This window comes from Aricia agestis, chromosome Z (genome assembly GCF_905147365.1).
Source record: "Aricia agestis chromosome Z, ilAriAges1.1, whole genome shotgun sequence".
Taxonomy (NCBI): domain Eukaryota; kingdom Metazoa; phylum Arthropoda; class Insecta; order Lepidoptera; family Lycaenidae; genus Aricia; species Aricia agestis.
The window spans coordinates 3,874,407-3,897,103 of record NC_056428.1 but is presented as its reverse complement, the minus strand read 5'-3'; the positions used below and the strand labels follow the sequence as shown (position 1 = coordinate 3,897,103).

Sequence of the window (22,697 nt, the reverse complement as noted above, 5' to 3'; positions counted from 1 at the left end):
GTCGCCACCAAAATGTCAATAGAAAATGACACTTATATTCTATGTCATAAAGTAGCATTTTATTTGAATTTTCACCGGTCGCGGTCGCTCGCGGCAAAGATCCGAAAGCCACCTTAAGAGTTACCACTTAAGAGAGACCAATAAGTCAAATACTACTTAGCCACCCATCAAAGCAATCATCTTAAATGAGAGGCTGACATATTAGTTTGATAAAAGGCATTAGAAATTCATGAGCCGCGTTAGAAGATAACCTCACTTTTTTAATCATATCGCTATTGCTTAAATGAAACGCCTTTATGTAAACTTTTTGGATTTTCTTTTCGGTTTTCCTCCCTTTTATCGGTGGAATCGATGTTTATATTTGCACAACAATCCCCTGCAGCGCCGGCGGCGCTTTGTTGTGGTAATTTCATTAGACGTGGTCGCTAACCGCTGAATATTAATTGACGGCGACTCCATTTTCAGCGCCGTTGTTTTTTTTTTATTGCAATAAAATATAGCGAAAGAATATTTTCAAAAGGATACTATTACAAATAATACAAGTTAATTAGAACGGAATTTGTAAAATGGGAAGGACTCCGTAATAAATTAATGCTAATTTTATTACGCTATAATATTTTACAACGCTCGACGCGCGGTTTGATAAAATGATCTATGGATGGCGTTGGATTGCGAGGAATTTTTATAATGTTTTTATTGTTGGTGTAATAAAAATATATTACACTCTTGTACACACGTGTTCTCAATCATCGTTTTCTAAATATGTGGGTACTACCAAAATATTCACAACATTCTTAACATGAACATAATATTATTACTTATATAACTGTTATTTTATTACAATGGTATTGCCGTTATTTTAAATGAAGGTATACCAGGTGCCCTCAATTTTATTTCAAAGAATTTCACTCACACATACATATTTAATTGTTATGGAAATCTCTGACTCGCTGCGACATAATAGAATGGATAATATTTATACAAATTCCTTTTATCAAATAATATTTTTATTGTTTTTAAATGTATAATACCACTTCTGATAATTACAACTAGCTCCATCTATCGGTAAACAAACACACGCCTGAGTTTTGCTAATTAAAACAAAATATGAGACATGATGAAGTGTGATTCATTACCTGTTTACTGGTAAGTATGTGTGTGAGTGTGTGTGTGTAGTGACGTAATTAGATTCCCGCGCAAACAGCTCGCAGGCGCCAGGTGGTCCCATCATAATGTACCCATCAGCTAAGTACATAAACCTCGTAAAGTGTGATGCAGTGCGGAGGAACTTTCAGCGTTTTCTTAGTAATTGTATAGGACAACTTACATATTGTAATGAGGTGGCTTTTTGCTGTGTGAAATGTTATGCTTCAGTTGTATTAAGTGGGATACAGTTGTATTAAGCTATGAGATAGAAACTACGAATAATAAACACTATATTATTCGTAGGATAGAAATAAGAAAACAGTTCTATAATTTAAAAATGAATTCTAGAATATTATGCTTGTTTCTTAAAACTGATGTGCATTATAATTACTAATGACTTACAGATTACTTGAAATATTAAATGTTACCTTACGTTCTAACATTAACTACACAAAACACAAATAAATTGTGTCAAACTGCCCGATACAAAAAAAATATCAAATAAATGCACCACTCCCTTAGCGCTGACAGTGTTAGCACAAAATTTGTAAGATAGTGTGAGTTTTTGTTAATAATTTATAGTACTTCTAAGCATACAGTACCTAAAACAATAGCAAAATCTACCATTACCCTTTTATAAGTGTGGAGAGTGGGAATCCGGAACGGCAATTTTATCAGTTATGTTCTCGAGCCGGGGCCGCGGGGGTGGATTTCACCAATTACTGGGAGCTCCGGCTCGCACTGTTTTCGTCGAGGGGTATTACCATGCATATTGCATGAAGCCAATAAGGTGTCAAAGTTGGAGGTTCGAATGTGCCCGCTCTCTCTCCACATATGGAACATCGGGATGATTTTAATGCTTACGGTATTTTGAGATTGAAAAGTTTTTTTTTTTTTTATGAAGCGGCACCTGCTTGCGTATTTTAATAAGTCGAGATTTTTATTATATAGGTTTTATTTTTTAATAAGAAAACAGATTTGCTGCCTGCACTCTTTTTACATACATGCATGTCGAATTAATGTAAACATAATCTCGTTATAATAAGACCGATAGACAGAGACAGTGTCTTTTACTACTATTAGTAGGCGAATTCATAATTGAAGACGTGAATGGAAGAACATGATAGGTAACAGTAAAAAAATGCCATTTTTTGCATAAATAGAGGCTTTAGACCCGGAAAAATTATTTGAAATAAAATAAAACTGTGGATGTTATGTGTAGCCGGATATATTAGCCAGATGATGAAGTAGATCAGGTACAAGGTTTGTTCAGATTATAAGGGAAAAATTAGTAAATATCCATACGTTACAAAATTTTAGTTATCGTGTTCTTCAACTTACGTCTTAAATTTTTGTACGCGTGTAAAAGAGTACATCTTTAACGGTCCATATTAGATAACATTATCACCAGCACCTATAAGTCAAGAAACTATGTTTTTGTTTTTTAAAAGGACAATGGCGAAAATTTATAACACCTGGAACCATTGTACCTAATTGGGAAATTGAATAAAGACTCATTTGATGAAATTATGTCTAACGATGTCTGTATAGTTCTACCACCGACAAACAAACGAAACTAGTTGTAGGATTTTCCGATCACAGTTATCGGCGATGTTGATTCCAAAAACGTATACAATGTCGTACACGTTGGTTATTTCGGATTTCGAATAATTACTAGCTTTCGGGAGTTGTGCGAATTTTCCCCGACTACCCTCCAATTTCGTATTTTTTGATAAATTGATGATAGGTTTTTTTTCTGTACGATAATGACAAGCCATGCCAGTTATTTTATACTTTATAACGTAACATAATAAATAAAGAGCAGAGACCTCCTTCCGTTTTGAAGAACTGAAAGTGTTGCTTTTTAAACCACACCAATATTTTAATATTTAACTTACTTAAACAAAAATTAATTAACAATTGTAATTTCAAATTAGGAAACTTAAAGCCGACCCCTATTTCAAAACTTTCATAGAATATCAGGAATAAAAATGGAAAACAATAAATCCCAATCGGCTCACCTGTTGGAAGTTACAATGATACGAATAGACACATACACAGACAGACAAACAGAAACGTCAAACCTACAATACCGTACCCTCTGTTTTCGTTGGGGGTTAAAAACAGAGTAATTTTATAATTTTATGGACCACTAGCTGTTGCCCGCGACTTCTTCCGCGTGGATTTTTCGTCCACGAAGCGTCCGATTTTTAAAAACTTATCTCAGTGTTAGATAGATCATTTATCGAGTGAGACTATAGGCTATATTATATTATCACGCTAAGACTAATACGACCGAAGAAACTCAGAAAAATGTGGGAAAAACGGGGGAAATATTTTTTATGGGAAAATGTACGGTTTCTGTAAAATTCCTAATTTACGTGGGCGAAGCCGCGCGGAACATCTAGTTAATAAAATAAAGAACGAATTAATTAGTATTCACACACTTCCTCATTTTACGATGTTTGTTATAAAGTTATTATACAGGGTGTAAAGTCAACACGTCGCGCATTATACGTGCTTATTGTATGCATGCCTCGGGATGCCTCAAGATGTACAGTCGCCTTGAAAATATATTTTTTTTTTACAATAATTAGGGTCGTCTTATAATGGGCCAGTCGCCCATATCCTTTGTTTGTCTCTTTTAGATAATTTTGTCACGTAAGTCGCCTTGGACATTTTAAATTATTCATTATTATACATAATATAGAAAACTACCTAACTACAATAATACTCCCCACACCGGTTTCGGTGACGGTGGCCGGTTTCATTGAAACCAGGCCAGGTACTCAGGAGTAATTTTTATAGTGCCCAAGTGTGTGCGCAGTACACAAGAGCACTCTCTATTCCTTTTACTCTCATAACCCAGTGGGACGGAAGACCGACACGACTGGTGAGAGATCAGGCGCAGGACCGACTTTTTACATGCCCATCCGACGCATGGATCATCTTACTTGTCAGACAATCAGGTGATCAGCCTGCATTGTCCTAACCAAACTTGGAAATAACATGTTTCCAACGCGGGATTCAAACCCACGACCTCCGGAGTCGAGAGCGATGCTCTAACCACTAGACCACGGAGGCGTTCAATACAATAAATATATATTTATCACTATTTTATAATGTTTGAAAAGGTGTTCAGTTGCTATTATTGCGAATTCCATGGCTGTGCTGCGTTCTATTGCTGAAATATCAACTGATGCAAAATGTATTAAATTTACTTACGCTTACCGGTATTTTGAAATGGTGAAACTATTAACTTTTTTAGCTTGGAAAAGAGGGGTTTATATTTTGTTCAAATGATTTGCTATTTATATAATTATATATACCTAATTATATTTTTGTTAATGTACACAAGAGATCCTAGAGGTTGCGAAATAGTGCATTTTTTACACAACCGTCTAAAAATTTAGCGGTAATATTCAAATGTATATCGTGCCATTGTAATAGCTTCAGGACACAAAAAGTGTCGCGATGCACTTTCGTGCACGACTGTTGTGTGGGAATAAAGTTTGTTCGTCGTAAAAATATTGTTTATGGTAAGCAGAAAATCTTGTCGCGACTTTCTTTCCTGTGTAAATATATGGAGACGTTCACATATTTGAATATAATGGTGTGTTACGTCGAGGGAATATATCATATTTTAGGATTCCGCATGCGAATGCAAAGAGAATATTTTCTCGTTAGAGTAAGTCGACTTTAATGTTGTCTGCGAAGATTGAAAGTTTTATGAATCTTAAAGTTGAAAGGCATAGTAAAAATTATATGACTAATTACTATTATCGTAAAAAAGTTAAAATTGATGACGAATCTAATGCTAAGTACTCACATGCGGTTTTGCTCGATAGTTTTACTCCAAATCGAGTAATAGTTACTGTGTGGACCGCAAAACTCACAGCTCGAAGGCTCGCATTGAACCGGCTCGATGGAATTAAATATATTATCGATTTAAAATAAAACTATCGAGCAATGCTGAATGAGTCGACGAAATCGCGAGCCGCGCGTTTTGTTCGACGTTATTGCTCGATCGAGCAAAACCGTGAGTACTTAGCATATAAGTCATATGAAGTTTAGTGACTAACCGCCGTACTCAGTGACATTTAATTATGATTATTTTTAGATTATTATCCTTCGATTTACTGAAGAGTTTGACAGATAATGTATGGGGCTTATGTCAAAATGTTGAATTTATTCCATTTAAGTAATCAATGTTCCACTCTGAGTGCGGCAGTAAGCCAAGGTTCGGAACACAGCTTCAATGATTATTATTATCAACACCAGAATTTAAAAAATATATGTAGAGAATATTTAAAAAAACGGAATTCCATTTTTTTTTTGTTTTACTCACAGCGGCAAAGACAATGTATCAGCAGGGCGGATAGTGTGACGACGCGGACGGGCGGCCGTTCGCGCGTCGCGACTCGCGACAGTCGCAGACACGGCGGCCATTTTGAAAATGCAATGAGATAAATTGGGGAAAAACAAGATATCTAGAGTTGAGCGCAATAAAGATTCAGTTCCTACTTATATTTTGTACCCAAATAATTGTCAAAATTCAAATGAATGCAGGTTTTTTGACAAAATTCCTATCAACTGGTGCTGCAGCTTTTGTTTAGCCGCGTACTGGCCAAGCGAGCACCCTCGCGAGGCTTGGACCGCGGCACGCGCGTACGTTGGATTCGGGCGAGGCACGTCTTGACCGACCGATAAATAATTTGCCTCACGAGGCAGCATCACTTTGGTAGGCTGCTCGCTCAATGAGTACGCGGCTAATCGTCAAATGAACATAAAAAATTATAAGATCTTTTTAACTGAGTCTTCAATAGTAAAGAAAATAATAGCTTTAAAGATCTGACAAATAAACATAAATCTATTTGTTATAGGAGTGCAAAGCGAATGTGTAGATACGAAAAGTAAATGTTAAACGAGGCTAAGCGATACGAGCAGTAATTGTTTCGCCAAACTTTTATTTTACTGCCTTTTTACTGTTACTTAACAGTTAACTGACAGGCTCTCGGCAGTCGACGCAGCTGTTGATTTCAGTGCATCTTTGTTTCTGTTACTTACGCTGAAATGAACGTTTTTAACATTTTTATTTTTATACAATATATACAGTTAAATTTCAAATGTATGTTTTATGATTTATTTTTTTCATTTCATGTAGAGGCAAAATAAATGTGTAATGTAAATAATATTATTGTTAAAATTCTACGCTACGAAAGATAGCGTATCCAAATTTTCAGAATTCTTTACAAAAAAGACAATATTACATTATTGTAATAATAATATCCTTCTCTTCTATCTTGCGGAGACTAACGTATTCCTGCTCTTACTGTTTCTGATCAAGTTGCAGTCCGTTGTTTTTTACGATATTACTGTCGTGGTGACACCAAAAAGTTGAAAGTATGTAAAAGTTAAGTTAAGTGTACATTTAAAATTAAAATAGAAGAGCTGACGAAAATCGTCAGTTCGATCAGGCTCGGATTTGAGTTGACGCGACAAACGAACGCAGAATTCCTCTTAAAATCAAGTGCGTTTTGTTTTAAAAAAAATACCTATACGATACGAAAATATTTGTCAATTTGTCGAGATTACCGGGATAAGCCGCACTCCTGAGTTGTCAGCCAGAGCTTTCACGTGCAATATTTTTTATTATTCTTTTTGTTTAGCGTTCCGTTTTTTTTTATGCTTCTACAATTATATCGGGTGATATTGTCAAAGTATCTGTGGTTGAGACCCCAAAGTGGGTGACTTTTGACTTTGACATTTCATTTAGGTTTTGTGTCTTGCTTCGTCGTTTGGTTTGATACATAACATCTACAATTTTTTGGAACATATAGAAATTACTATATTTGCTTGATTAGATAAATAAATGCTAACCAGCTTTGAAATCCAATGAATGTGCCAATATCGTCAGTTTTAGTATAATTAGATACTTAATAATTAGCTTTTAAGATCATTATGTAATTATGTGAACAAACCTTATACAATGTTAATAAAACTTTTAAACTATTGTGTGTATTAAATATTAAATACTGTATCTAAGAAATTAATATGATTGTAAGGAAAAGCATATTCTTACTATATTATTTTAATAAAATCTTATAGTAAGTTATAGATATAATGTAAGAATAATTTATATAATATAATAGCTTACCTTTAATGCCTTGTTCTCAAAAGTACCATTACACTTCTTCTCAGAACATTGCTTCAAAATATTATATTTTTTTAAATCATAATTCGTTGTTCCAAATCTCCTGACATCTCGAAAATAGTTGCATATAATATTAAAAAGCTAAAATATTTACTTGTGTCTAATATTATAAACGAACAAGGTGATGGTGAAAATAATGCAGTTTTATGTAGCTCGCGCTAACGTATTCTAGAAATTGTAAAAGGATGAGCGCATAACGAATATGTAATAGGTGTTGGTAGCACCCATCACAATGCACTTATGAAAATAAACATAAAATTCTTTATTGGCGAAGCGAGAGAGCATAGAGTAGATACCCGTGTAAAGACGAACATCTATTTTAAGATGAAGTTATTCACGTAAACGGTGCATTGTCAAATGTCAAAAGATAAGAATAGATAATATTTTAATTTATAAGTTAAAATAATACAAAAGGAAGGAAAAATGATGATATTAAGTAAATAGAGCTACTCAAATTGTTCGTACATCGCATGAATATTAATAGGAGTGTGATGTTTTTTTTAAATTAAATACTAATTTATTGTTCTACAATAAACAGAATTTGTAAAATCAGATAGTAGGTTAACGCACCAATTTATTTACACTGTTAGACAAATAGGCACTAATTACAGAAAATGCTTCATGGCTTGCTTCTTAACGTCTTCTATGGGCATTTTTAAACAAAAGTCGAAGATGCCAAAAATAGGACGACTGCCTACGATTGGGTAGTTAGCTCTCATTAGTTTACTATGCAATGAGCAAGAGAAACAGTATTTATTCGGCATTTCGCGTCTGTTTCGACGGCGGCAGGAGCCGTGACGGAGTGGCTTAGTTGTGAAAGCGAGTTGTCATTTAGTTCGCCACGCCGCGCCGGGGGCCGTAAAATATTTTAATATTTCCATCAAAGTGCACTCTCTGTACGAGGTGTTTTTCGTTGTATTAATTTCGTTAATCCCCCGCTGCGCTTTGTTTTTTGTTTAAATTTTGAGAGGTTTTTCGTACGGAATGCTTGTTTCATTCGGGCTTTGAATGATGTTGTGATAATACTTATTATTAAAGTTTCCCGTCGAATGTTATATCGTCGCTGCGCGTGCTATACCGCGTATGAGCAGTTGGTAAATACCGCGTAACAGCAAAATGCGCAAAATTGAGATATTGTGCCAGCCGATTCGAAACGCATATTGGCTTATATTAGGCTTCACAGAATTTAAATTATTCTATTAGAAACGTACATTTTGTCATCGAAACAATACCGCGAAACAGTAGGCGGCCAAAAGTTAGAAGCAATTCTACAGCGGTAAGAAAAATATATCGAAAATAGTAAAGTGCTCCCAAAAATAACTATTTTTCTGAGATAAACTACCACGTAAGTATATTTTAATAATTCTTTAATATTGTTCATATATATTGTATTCATGCTAGAATGTTTCAATTAATTTACGACCATTTCCATTGCTTTGAAGATCAAGGAAGGTTACATGATATGATCATTATATCTTCACCTTAAAAATACAGGCGGCAACCAATCGCCACGACTAAATATGATCACCAGGTTGGGGAAGTAGCTCAGTTAAGCTAAAGCACCCCGGGGATATGGGCGACTAGTTCTGCTAACCCTACCCACTAAAACCACCTGCGATTTGCCTTCAGCCGTATACGGAGGGATGTTCTGAATTTGTCAAACACAGGGCTCCCTCCACGACCGGACGGTCTTCTCCAAAACACAACCATCAAAGTAAGAGAACGCTTCGGTAAATTGTAGAGTTCCCTTCGGCGTCGGGACCAGCTAAGCCGGGTAGGTTCCAGCCTCACCGATTTTCCTTTAGCCATATATGGTGGGATGTTCTGGGTTTGTCAAACACAGGTCTCCCTTCACGACCGGACGGTCTTCTCCAAAAGGGAGCAGACTACCACCAAAGTAAGGAAACGCTTCAGTAAATTGTAGAGTTCCCTTCGGCGTCGGGACCAGCTAAGCCGGGTGGGTTTCCAGCCTCACCCGGAGCCCCAGTTTCATGTAATTTGGAGATTCGCATAATGATGCCTCCCCAGTCCCGATGCGGAACAGAGAATAGCTCATTATCTTACTTTTACTCTATGGCGCAACGATCGTATGCCTCGTGGCTGCTTTCCTTGCCTTTAAACCCTCCGGAACTCCCACTGCAGGCCGTGACGTCCTCTCTGGAACGAGGATGAGCAACTTGGCGAAGACCTTCGTAACCAGCTATCACGATGGATCTCCCGCTAGGGCAGTAGCTGCCGCCTAGGAGACCGTACGGCACCTCCTGGTAACCCTCACCGCTACATTGTGAAGAGTAGCTGCCGCCCGGCTAATGCCCGCCTTATTACTACGAAATTAGTAACGGAATCTGCCTATATTGAACCAACGTACAGAGCTAAGCTCCGACAGACTGGATTCTGGCAGCTATACTCTGGAGAGTATAGCTGCTCTGGTCCCTACATTTAAGCGTCGGAATAATTTTGACCTTCGACCCTCTGATAACAAGTGCTCCGGGTGGGGGTGCGTTTCTTCAGGTCCATGGAAGAGCAGGGCTTCAGTATGTACTTATGTAATAATATATCAATATTTTATTTTTATTTTAAATAATTATTATTATCTTTGTCAGATAAAGTCAAAAATCTTTGAAAAATTGGGATATCAATTAAAAATTAAGAATAGATAATATTGTTAAATGATTTTGGTAATTAACACGTCATATTTTTGCTATTTTTGCTAAGTTACAATGGAACAAAATATAAAACATTTGATTTTTCTAATAAAAAATGCAACCTTTTACTAAATTGTTTGATTTCAAAACCGCGTATCTTTAATATTAAGCCTATTTATTTTGTAACTACTTAATACAAAAACGCGTAAGTGTTTTTGACTTGACTTTACACAAAACCTAAGCCAATTGCGAACAAATTTACGTTACTAACCACTAAAGGAAAGTACAAAGAACTAGCTGTTAAGTTCAGTCGGTAATAGGAGTCAAAATAGCTGAGATATTCAGTTTTTTCTTCCTCCTGTAAAATCATCAAAAAGCAGATACGTGGTATTTACCAACTGCTCATACGCGGTATCGCACGCGCAGCGACGATATTTTACTGCTGCGCTTAAAGACATTTACTGAATTCTTTAATTTAATGAAAAGTTTCACAGACAACGTCTGGTGTCAAAAAAGTTATCCAATGAAAGTTGAAGATCATTCAAACTTGAATATCTGTGAGTGAGACCTTTTGACAATATTATTATGTTTAAGTGCTAACTCGAACTATCAAAAAGGGGATATACTCTTCATGGCTTGCTTCTTAACGTCTGTAATAGGGCGAACGACTTTCCGTTACGACACTTACCATATTGTCCGTGACGTATTATTTTCGTCTCAGTTCTCGCACATAGCACTCACAGTATTGAAATAGGGGGCCATTACGGTCGGGGGGGAAGAATATAAAATTCTTTACATTGTCGATCATCTCCGGAAATTGACTCGAATGAAGGCCATAGCTCGTGCTTAATGGCCCCCGAGGAAGGCTCTATTAGTTTCATACGATGCCCTGGATTTATGGCGCCAATCTCTCTTATGTACGGAAACTCTTATGTTGGCTTTTTGCTCGAAATTTCCGAAAAAACTCGCGGGAGTTGGGCTGAAAAATTGTCGCGCTTTTAGTGGCTCGCTGGCGAGGATGCGTTCAAATGCATGCTCTTAAGATGACGCCGCCTCTCATAGAAAGAGCGTAAGCGAAAAATGGTTTTTTTCATGTATTTTTGTCCAAAAATTATAAATACATTTCATATAAGCTATGGGCAAATTAAACCAATGCTTGCAATGCTTGCATGCTTGAACCAATCTTTGTACAAATTTTGGAAGCTTAAATCACTCTAATCTGTTGGCAAAATAGGAATCCCTTTTTTACAGAGGTCTTTTTGATTGATTAATCTGTGTTATAAAACTTGACCGATCGTGTTATGGTATGTGTAATTCAAAGACAAAGACATGATGAATACTGACAATGAGCTTTAATTTCTTAGCTTTAGTTATTGCTGAGAAAAATCGATATCGCTACAGCCAAATATACTTAGTACCCTAATTTCGTTGAAAGTTTTAGCTTGAACTTGAAAGGAAAATTGACGTCATACTCGCCTTAAGCCTTGGTCTGTTTATATTAGTAAAAGTAACACTTATCTATTTTAAGAATCTTACACAGAAAATTTACTTTTACATTTTTTATTTTTTACTTGACCCAACCTTTCTTTATTTTCTTACTTCATTGGCCGTGGAATGTGAATAAATACAGCTCAAAGAATCCCTTATTAATACGCTCTAAGTGTTGTTACATTATATATGAAACGTTTTATTTAAATAAAGAGAATCTTCAAAGATTCCAATGTCTGAGAGGCCCTTATGATTTACATTACTGAGATACACCTATTATGTTTGTAATAAGCTCTAGGCTTTTAGCGCTGAGGGCGTCTGTTATTGTAATAGAATATTTTCACTTATTTAATTTTACTCCGATTTTCGCTTAAGCAATCATTACGCAAATTAAATGGAATTTAAAATGAAATTGAAAATTTTGTGAAAAATCTAGATAAGTCTGCAAAAAATATGATTAAATATCTCAGCAAATGGTTTAAAACTCGAACTAGGGATGTTGGAATTTAAAGAGTAATATTTTTTACTGTTGCAAAGATTTTAAGCAGACTTCATTTTATATTATTTTATAATGTTAAAAACCGGCCAAGTGCGAGTCGGACTCGCGAACGAAGGGTTCCGTACCGGTATAGAGCGAAAGTAGGCAAATAATTGTGTTTCTTGTATATGTATCCCCTTAAATATTTATAAAATAAAATAAAATAAAAATAAAATATCTTTTTATTCAAAATAGGTATCATGATACACTTTTTGAAAGTCGAACGAAGAAACTACGTTGCCTACCACCGGTTCGGGAACTACCCCTTTACTTAATTAAAATTTTATTATTAATTATTATTAATTAAAGTAAAAATACAATTAAGGATTTAGTGAAAATTTCAAGTGCCTAGCTGTTACCATTATTCCATTATTGATTACGAGCGAAAAAACCTAAAAAAAATCACGTTTGTTATATGGAAGCCCCCCTCAAATATTCATTTAGTTGCGTTTTTAGTATTTGTTGTTATAGCAGTTATAGTCAGATGTCTAGCTATAGCGGTTCTTGAGTTACAGCCTGGAGACAGACGGACAGACATCGAAGTCTCAGTGGTAGGGTGCTGTTTTTACTCTTTGGGTACGGAACCCTAAAAAGAATGTCTGAACAAAAGAATTAATACAATATTTTAGTGTCACAAAAATATTAGATAATATTGTCACTGATTATTATTTTAACTACAATAATAATTAGGTAGGTAAAAGCACTTGTAATCATTAGGGCGGGTTTATATTGCACAATGCACAAAGTGACAAGACATACGATGCATTTTTAAATGTGCCAACAGCGCGGGCCATAAAACTGTCAATTTAATATCTACCTTCTATTGTGGTAAATAAAGTTCAATTTCGAATAGCGCATTTAAATGAGCGTCGCGTCATGTTTTAATATAATCTGACCCTTACAGCATCTGTAATCGATTGACGGTTAGATAAAGTCGCACTATTTCCGATTTTCCGTATTGCCCAAGATTTTTTCCAAAGCGCCTTTGTATCGCCCGCATTGTTTGTCGCTATTGTCACTTTCTTGTTTATTTTCAACCTTTCCACAACCTTTCATTGTGGTCCTGGCTGCGGAGTCGCGACTAATCGCAAGATACTGGGTTCATATTGTTTTACTCATAGCTAGCTTCTTGCGATCTATAATGTTGTCTGCAATTGCATCGTCAACTACACTTTGTGTTACATCATTATAAGTCCTTGGCTGTATTGATTTTTTTATTTCAATTGAAGAAATATTTAGTCGTACAACGAACATATTTAAGGGCCAGTTTCACCACTTCCAGATAAGGCTATCCACCAATTAACTTGACAGATCAAGTATGGAGAATCTGGCAAAAAAGTTGTGAATAGCCTATTAGGCACTTTATCAGAAAGTGATGAAACAGGCCCTTACTAATATGTTAAATTTTATCTATACTTAATACTTATATTATAAATATGCTAGTGAGTCTTTCTGTCCGTCTATGTTGCCTCTTCATGCTCAAACCGCTGAACCAATTTGACTGAAATTAGGTATGGCTAAACTTTAAGTCGCGGAAAAGGATTTTTTTGTCCCGGAAAATGTACGGTTCCCACGCAATTAACGTATTTTGGCCAAACGGGACGCCACCTAGTAAAAATAAAACAATGTATTTTTTGCGTCAAAGTCCAATTTTTTCAAGAATACACCGGATTTAGCGATAGCGAAATGTTATGCATTAAAAACGATATATTCAGAGCGCATAGGAAGTTATAAATACGGTACATTATTCGCGTTTTACATACATTTTCATACCGCTGCGGCCCTAACGAGATTGTATATAATGTTTAATATCCACCTACCCCAAGGTTTTGAATGCAAATGCCCGTTCAAACAGAAATTCTTTACGATGCAGAGTATTTTCTGTCTCGATGCCAAATAATATTCGATCTTAAGTCGGGTGTGTATGATTCATATTTATTTGCTATTTAAATCAAGCAAAACGTCAAATGACATTATTTTATTTCATAAATGTCTCCCAGAGACATCAGTTAAGTAGGTAAGTTAGTTTATATTGTAGCTCTTTAGATTTTATAATGAAATATTATCTGTTACTCATGACTTCGTTCGCGGAAGATAAAATTAGCAGATGTATTTATATGCGATAAAAAAATCACGCAAGAATCGTGCATTTCTTGTGCACAAAGGAGCTAATATCCTTTGCCGTGATCCACACTATCTGTGGAAAGTTTTATCAAAATCGGTTGCGCACTTTTAAAGATCTGAGCTTATTATAATAGAAACAAGGCAACGGAAAGCGACTTTGTTGACTTATACTATGTAGTGATTTCAGAAAAATAAATTGCAACACAATCTTATTGATCTGACGAAAATGAGAGCGGGAATTTTGTGGAAGTGGAAATCAAATAATATAATGGTCACGTACAGGGTAACAAACGTCGAGGTTCACTTAATATAACGCGACCAAATGTCATAAGTGTTGTCTTAATATATTTTCCCAGCTACATTAATCTCGTTACGACTTATTTATTTATTTAGGTTCAATGTTGTTCATATTACGATGCTTACTAAATTATAGAGTTAGTCTCTTACTAAAAAATTGTCGATACTGTTTTTGTATAGACGTTTTACTTAAGTGTTTTTTACCTTATCTGATACGTTACAAAGTTGCTAGAAAGACAAGGACAAAATTTTGTACAACTATGCATAACGTCTATAAACGCAGTGTAATTTTTTTTTAGTAGATAGGTTATTCTACAACCTACATTGATTATTAAAATAATTATAACTATAAAATATGTTTTATTCTTTTCAATATAACCTACTCATGATGTACGTATTACATAAACGGATTTTTGCCTAAAGTATTAAGGAGACCTCGTGATGAGCGCCAAGCGGAGAAACACAAAAGCTACAATAGCACAGACACTTAGAAAAAAAAAATAACAAAGATCACTTCATTTCATACAAAGGTTATCCCGTTTTATCGCTTCTTTGTATGAAATTGTATGAATAATAGTGCACCGTCTCGGGCCGGACAGCGGGCCATGATAAATCTTTGTATAATCGATGCCAGGATATTTATTGCATCAATACGCGAGATATTCCGTGATTTTTTCCTCGGCAATAACAATAGGGGGATATTTATGACGCGTCCGGACGTAACGGAGTCGTTTTGCACTAAAAAGTTGAAGCCTAAAAAGTTTTGGAGCTGTTTTGTTTACATTTTATTGGTAAAGAAGAATGGGTAAAAATGTATGGAAGCCTGTCCTAGCAATAACATAAAAAATGTTTGTTATTTAGTTTGTTTCTAGTCAAAAATGCTCATTGTACTTTGTTATCGCTAGCTATACATATTTGTAAGATTTCGTTATTTCTACCAAGTAATTACAAAGAAAAAAAGAACTATGAACATTAAAGAATATGCCTTTCTTCTAGAGAATAAGAAAATTGTTATTGTTATTTTGTTTAAGCAACCTAGAATTAAGTATTATAAGCGTAAATGTCCCACAAAAATACGACAACCGCCCAAAACGACAAACGTGTATTTTTTACAACAGACGAAGAGATAATTGAAACACAGCCGCCATACGAGAATGTTACGCAGACGACAGTGGTTGGAGTACCGCCCGTGAACGATACCGCCAATATATTTATCCGATATCTAACACGTAAGTACCAGGCGGGCAGAGAGGGATTTTTATACAGGTACACGCTGGATGGTGGTTGCGTCTTAACTCCTAGGATTTTGACCACTATCCTTTCTACCTAGGATGGCGAAAAAGAATCTAGGGATTGAATATAGGACCCTTAGGATCATTCCACACTGCAACTCGTCTAGTTGCGATGCAATTGTAAATTAAAAATGGAACCTTTGAATCACATTAAATTGACAGGCTTGCAGCTTGCGGTACCGAGCTCCGGTTCAAAAGGATCATTTTTGAATGCATCGCAACGCCTGGTGACGTTTCAATGTGGACTGACCCCCTAGTCCTACGCTTCCATCACGGCAGCTCCTGTATCCAGGGACGACGACCAACCAGCGGCAGCAGCTAAAATGTTATCGATATTTTAAATTCCGCGCTGTGATACAACTATTTTTATCGATACCGAAGTTTACTCAAAGCCACGCGGTGTCCCGTATTTTTATTCGTGAATTGCTGGCAGTTTCGCAGATAAAAATATTCCCGGCGTTTTGTGGTTGAAAAAAGTTGATTAAAAGTTTCTCATGAATGCGGTGTCAAAATAATAACTTAAAACGTACAGTAATCTACATATTTCATGAATTTTTAAACAAAAGTTATTTTGGCGTATTACGTGGGTATTATTTCGCACAATGCACGTTTTTGTTCTGTTTTTGCACCTCTTGACAGAATTCGGGCGAATGTTCTATCTTTTACACATGACGTTTGGTGTCAGTTGGCGAATAACAGTAGAAAGCATATGACATACCTCGACAAGTGTGACCTCTAACTCCTCTAAATAGTGGTTTAGAGGTATTGTTGCACAAAAAAGTTTTTGTATTATTAGTTGACGTTTTGGTTATGATATTAAACCTTAAGTTATAATAGTGATAATGGTAAAGTAATAAATCAGTATTATACGTTTGAATTATCCTTTTGTTTTTCATACGCTAGTGATAATAATTAATTTAAATGTATCGAAACAAAACATAGTGAACACCGCTGAAATAGTCACATAAAAGCTCTTTATTTGATAAATAACGACAGATTTATGTTATTAGTTAGCATACATTAAATATTTATCACCAAAATATAATTCCAAATATTAAAATAAAGGACGCAACGTCCATTAAAATTGAACGTTTTGATACAGAAATAATTAAAGACAGTAAATACAACAAGGTTGATTTAAATTATTTTGTAAGGATTCTAAATTTAAATTGGAATTTGTTTAAAATGTACATAAGAACTTACTACAGCAGATTTTTCTTCTGGATTTATACATGTCAGTACAATATATTCGACATAAAAGTATTATGCAATGAAATTTTGTGCGAGTAAAGATCCGGATTGAATCGCGAACTGATGACAAAGCATCATCGTAATCATAGAAATGAGAAATTAATTAATTTCGTATGAAACAGAAACAAAGCAAGACGAAGAACAAAGCCGGCACGGTCTGTTGTGAATGATAAAATAATTCCAGTCATCCACAATCCGTTTAATAGACCTGTAATTGAAGTAATAATTGTATGATTGTAAATTTTAATATGTTTGTCGTGTATGCAAATACCGATGCCTCCATTACAATGCTTAATTGCTTTTATTGTATGGTCATTTCATTTAAATAAGTCATTTAATTGCAACGGTAAATCTTTTTTTGTGAGCTCCCAATGTAAAATCATCATTATGTGGTTTCAACAAGTATTGTTGCGTATTGAATAGGCACTTTTGTAAGTGCTTCCAAACGAATATAAAGTAGGTAACTCATATAACACTAAAAATTTGAATTTGGAATTAGCATCTCAAAAAATGTTGGTGCGTCCTGAATAGGCGCTGCTGTAAGTGCGTCCAAACGAATGCAAAGTAAGTCATACGACACAGACAATTCAAATTTTGAATCAAGTATTCCCAAAACCTGTTAGTGGTCCTGAATAGGCACTGCTGTTTCAAAATGAATGCAAAGTTACACAGCACATACAAAAATTTGTTCTAATTTAAAGTAAAACCAAAACTAAAAATTCGGATTTAGATTGCTTTTTAAATATTTTGCAACAAAATATTTTGTGGCCAGCATTTTCGAGCAACAGATAATGAAAAGTTTTGGGGGTTGGTAGTGAAATGTTATTCCAGTCGGAGGCAGACAAATCAAGTCAGAGATGCGTGCTAATGTTTGCAACACTGTGTCTACTCTGTGTTATTTAGTCTATGGCTTCAAAAATGGTGGCCATTTTTCGTTTGCTACACGATTTTTCCTTTCAATTTCTCTAACATAAAACGTGACCATTCATCAGTGCCCTTGACGAATATCCGTCACACCTTTTTTACTATTCAATGTAATTTTATTCTGGGCCAAATAGACGCAAACGTCTTGTGTTAAAGTTTGTATAGAATTATGCACAGATTAGTTTAAATTAGTATTCAAATTACAAGGAAATGGATACATAATAATTTCATTAAAAATGTAAGGGAAGAGGATTTTATTTCGATTACTGTCCCGATTTTATAGCAGCAATTCAATCGTCTCCTCCGATAACATACGAAATTAAAGTCAGGGACAGATTGTTGATTAACTTTGAAGTAATAAATCGAAGCTTCCATCGGATTTGGGTTAATTAAACATTGTTTCAATACATCGTTTCTCACAATCTCAAGTTACTGCATTCTCGCTCCTTCATCTACTTTAGTGACATGTGTTTTAATTACTTTATATGATATTTTGTCACTCCCGAATTCTTAATTTTCATTCAAAAAGCGGTAGTTAATGTGAAATAATATATTATTAATATTCATGTCTTCAATCAGTCCGGTCGCCATGAGCTTCTGCGTCCGATGCAAATGCCTCCGAAGGACCACGAAATGTTTGTTCCATTCCCTGAATCATTCCTCCATTTTTAGATTTCTAATCTCGGCGTATGCGGCCAGCCCATGAATAATTTAACTCGTATGTGACAGTCTCCGGAAATACGCCACTCGTCCGTTTATTAATGTCGCGCTGATCACCAACCGCTACGGGAGCCGCCGCCGGTATACGGAACTAAATGGGATTTCATTTTCTAGTTCAGGAATCAAACAATCCCTGTGGCGCGCGTCCAATGTTCTATTTGGGGTCCCTTTAGACATTTTTGTTCTGGTTCGTTTGGTCCCCGGATTCCGGGCGGGAGTCGCTCGAAATTCACGTGTCTTCGCTCCCATTTCGCGGGCATAATTGTTTCGTACCCGAGTGCGCATTTTTCCCCAAGATAATGCTATTAATCTCGCTCGCAGTAATGAAAATGTACCGCGTTTCGACAAATGCGCAGAAACAAATTTGCCTCCGGATCTCTCTTACACGGCTTTAATTAATCTGGGGCCTTACTCAAGAATCTGATATCGATTTCGATTTTTGATGTCAACGGTTTTTGACACTTTAGACATGCTTTGGACATCTAAAATAGCGCACGATCGTGCTGCGGATCGGTTTGAAACTAATCAACCTCAATGGATTTTGCTATTCCTGACAGCTATGCTAGCGCACGATCGGGTTGTGGCTCATTTTGGAACTAATCAGCATCGAAACATTCGCCAAATCGAAATCTTAGGTGCTCGCGAGAAACAAAATTGTCTGAGGATCGACTTTCAGATCGTGTACAAACGTCAAATTTCACGGTAGCAACAGAGGCATCGACATCTATTGAGATCGATTGTTGCCGAGTTAGGTATTGTAAACGTTTTTAGGGTCACTGTGGTATCGATAATATTAATTCATTATTATTTTAACATAATAATATAGCTCGCCTGCAAGCTTTTTTAATGTGATTGATCACACCGCCAATGTGAAAAAATGTACAGCTCGTACAGCTATACGTTCCCATTTAAGTTTGGTATCGTGCTTAGCTTGGCTCGCCCGCATGTACCCTTTTACGATTCCTGGATTTTCTTCCAGGAATCTCAACATTTATATTTCATAGGTTTTTTATTAAAGAAGGGGACAAACGAGCAAACGGGTCACCTGATGGAAAGCAACTTCCGTCGCCCATGGACACTCGTAGAATCAGAAGAGCTGGAGAAAGGAATAGGGGAGGATAGGGAAGGGAATTGGGCCTCCGGTAAACTCACTCACTCGGCGAAACACAGCGCAAGCGCTGTTTCACGCCGGTTTTCTGTGAGAACGTGGTATTTCTCCGGCGAGCCGGCCCATTCGTGCCGAAGCATGGCTCTCCCACGTATAAGTAAGTAAGGTGCGTCGGACGGACCATTTTTATCCAAATAAAAACTAACTTTTGATGTCGGCATGCAGGGATACAAATTTTACAAATTTTATACTAGAATATGTATACTTATGACAATGTTAAGTGTAACTACAAAAGAGAATTTACATATTTGTTTAATGTCAAGATGTTCCTTAACGAAAATAACCATTTTAAACCCACTCAAGTAGAAAATGGGCACATCCATCTAAAGTTTCTAAAGAAATGTATTTTTATGGTATGACGAAAAAACACAAACATTACATAATCTATGTAACATCTTCTATACATCTATACATATAAATAAAATTGGAGTGTCTGTTTGTAATATTGAAAGAACCGTTTTTTACTACATGCATATGAATGTATGTAGGTACATACACCAAAACAACATTTTTTACAATTTTTGTCTGTATATCTGTTTGTTCCGGCTAATCTCTGAAACGGCTGGAGCTATTTTGCCGGGACTTTTTTTGGTAGATAGCTGATGTAGTAAGGTGTAACTTAGGCTACTTTTTAACCGACTTCCAAAAAGGAGGAGGTTATATTTTACTTTTTTCATATTTGTTAGCGGACTATCTTTGTTATTTTACTATGTTGACGCGGACGAAGTCGCAGGCAACAGCTAGTATATCATATTTTTCGTAACCTTCTAATAATTTTAAATAACAATACAACGTTGCCATAACAGCGTTGACAAGACGCCATGGCAACATCTCGATTTTGATACGATTTTGTTCCGGAATTCCTACGCGTTACAATGACATCAAAAACGAAATCGAAATCAGACTCGTATCAAGTTGATATCAGTTTCGGGAGTAAGGCACCTGATAGTTTTAGCTATGCTATCGCAAAATGACTTTTGGTTGAAATTCTATTCCCTTCGCTATGGAATTCGCTTCCACTATATCACTTACGGCAAGGATAATCCTGTTAGGAAGGGGTCTATCCTTAATTTATTCGCTACCTTAAATTGGATCAAGTATACCTTGGAAGTGGTTCCTGATAGTAATTTTACTCATCAGACTTCTTACGGTCTACCTTGTTAACTCTCATGATCATCATCAAACTCATTACAGCCACCGTCTTTTCAAAACATTTCCGTAACTTTATTAAGAACATTGAAACAATTCATTTTACGTGTTTTATGTATTTTCTTTTATTTTATTTTTAATCTTTCAACCACAAAACGCTGCAATAACAACTCCTTTAAACTACTGCCAGCTATACTTTTAATAACAACACCTCTAACACAACTAACTTGTCCGTGTGTCTGTGTGTCCAGATCCGCCCGAGATAACCATCCGGCCGCGCAACCTGCAGGTGCGAGCGGGCGGCATTGCGGCGTTCTACTGCGCGGCGCGCGGGGATCCCACGCCCAATATCCAGTGGCGCAAGAACGGCAAACGTGTCTCAAGTAAGTTCTAAGTTCTTTCTACGTGCAAATTTGGCTACAATGAGGGCCGAATGGCGCTATGTATCTGTAGGGTCTATCGTGTCAAACGGCTGTCATATGTCACGAGATAGCTGTCATATGTCTGTCTGACAAGACGTTTGACACGAAAGACACTCTGATGGCAAATATATTATCAAACACCCTTGTTGTGGATGTAATGTCACCTGGTATTTTCTTCAAGCCATCTTCATAGTGTGATACAAAGAGTGATTATTTCAAAAAGCACATTTTGGTACAAAGGTTGAATTGATGCTTCGTGGTTTACTATAGTACCCACGGGGACAGTGTACTTTTCCTGGGAAATAGTAACCAATGTTAATCCAGAGCCTAAACTACTACCATGCCAAATTTTATCAAAATATTTTAGTAAATAAGTCATGATTTTCTGTTTCCCATTTGGCATGTGGAATGCCATAAAATGCTTACGGTTTAGTAAGTTACGTTGTAAAATGTTAGATCTTTTATTTCGGGTTTACATAAACGTATAATACTGTTTCTAGTTATTTTTATCGTTCGTTTTTATCAATACACATTTCTAAGCGACGTGCGGGGTGACAAAAAACGTGCCGAAAGTTTTCCTCGTCAATATGGTCAGAGGGAATAACGAGGGATCCATGATGATGTTTTCATTCGTGATTGACCAGTGAAAAAATCTCTCCGTCATAAATATATGGGGGCAGTAATGACAACTATAAGCCCAGGGTTATGAGCTGGAAAAATTTATCACCGTTACCACGCGTGAGGCCCTAAACGCCCAGGGTTGCCACAAACCAGTTTTGGGAAATGGAATCTTACAAAAGTGGTGACCGTACTTTAAAAGGAGTCCACACCGCCGTTTTTCCATACAAACGTTGTCCCCTGTTTCCTCCCTTGATAATGCCGTTAGAGTTATGATTTTTTTCCTAAATATCAATGGCCACTATTAGCATGTCCCTATGTTTTCTTATTTTTCATAATTTTACTATTAAAAAAGATAAGAACGTTCAAAAACCCAAAAAAATGGCCAGATTTTCCTCTGTGTTCAAACATCCAGAAAACAAAACTGGCTAGAATAGACAAAAAAATAAAACATAGGAACACAGCTCAAGCCTTGCTTTAATTCTTAATGAAAAAAGTACTTAATCGGTTAAGTTTTGGAGAAGGAATCAACGGACAACGAATCGAAGATTTTCTGTTCTTTTATTAGAACTTTTGTCGTGTTGTCTCTATCGCGCTCTGCGGTGGGAGATTGGTGAGGCATACATTTTCAAATACCTATTTTCAATTTCTCTCGCCCCTGGTGTATCCTCTTAAGGTTGCGTACATTATCCCTTGGACTA

General features: G+C 36.1%; 1 protein-coding gene across 6 annotated transcripts in view; it reads left to right on the top strand.

Moving 5' to 3' along the window:
• Positions 1-22,697, top strand: part of LOC121738381 (tyrosine-protein phosphatase Lar) — a 459,738-nt gene that overhangs the window by 320,738 nt on the left and 116,303 nt on the right. For all 6 annotated transcript variants that reach the window (XM_042130387.1, XM_042130382.1, XM_042130381.1 and 3 more), the window contains 2 exons: positions 15,571-15,681; positions 21,208-21,339. In XM_042130387.1, coding sequence (XP_041986321.1) covers positions 15,571-15,681; positions 21,208-21,339 — 243 coding nt within the window. The remainder of the gene's footprint in view (positions 1-15,570; positions 15,682-21,207; positions 21,340-22,697) is intronic.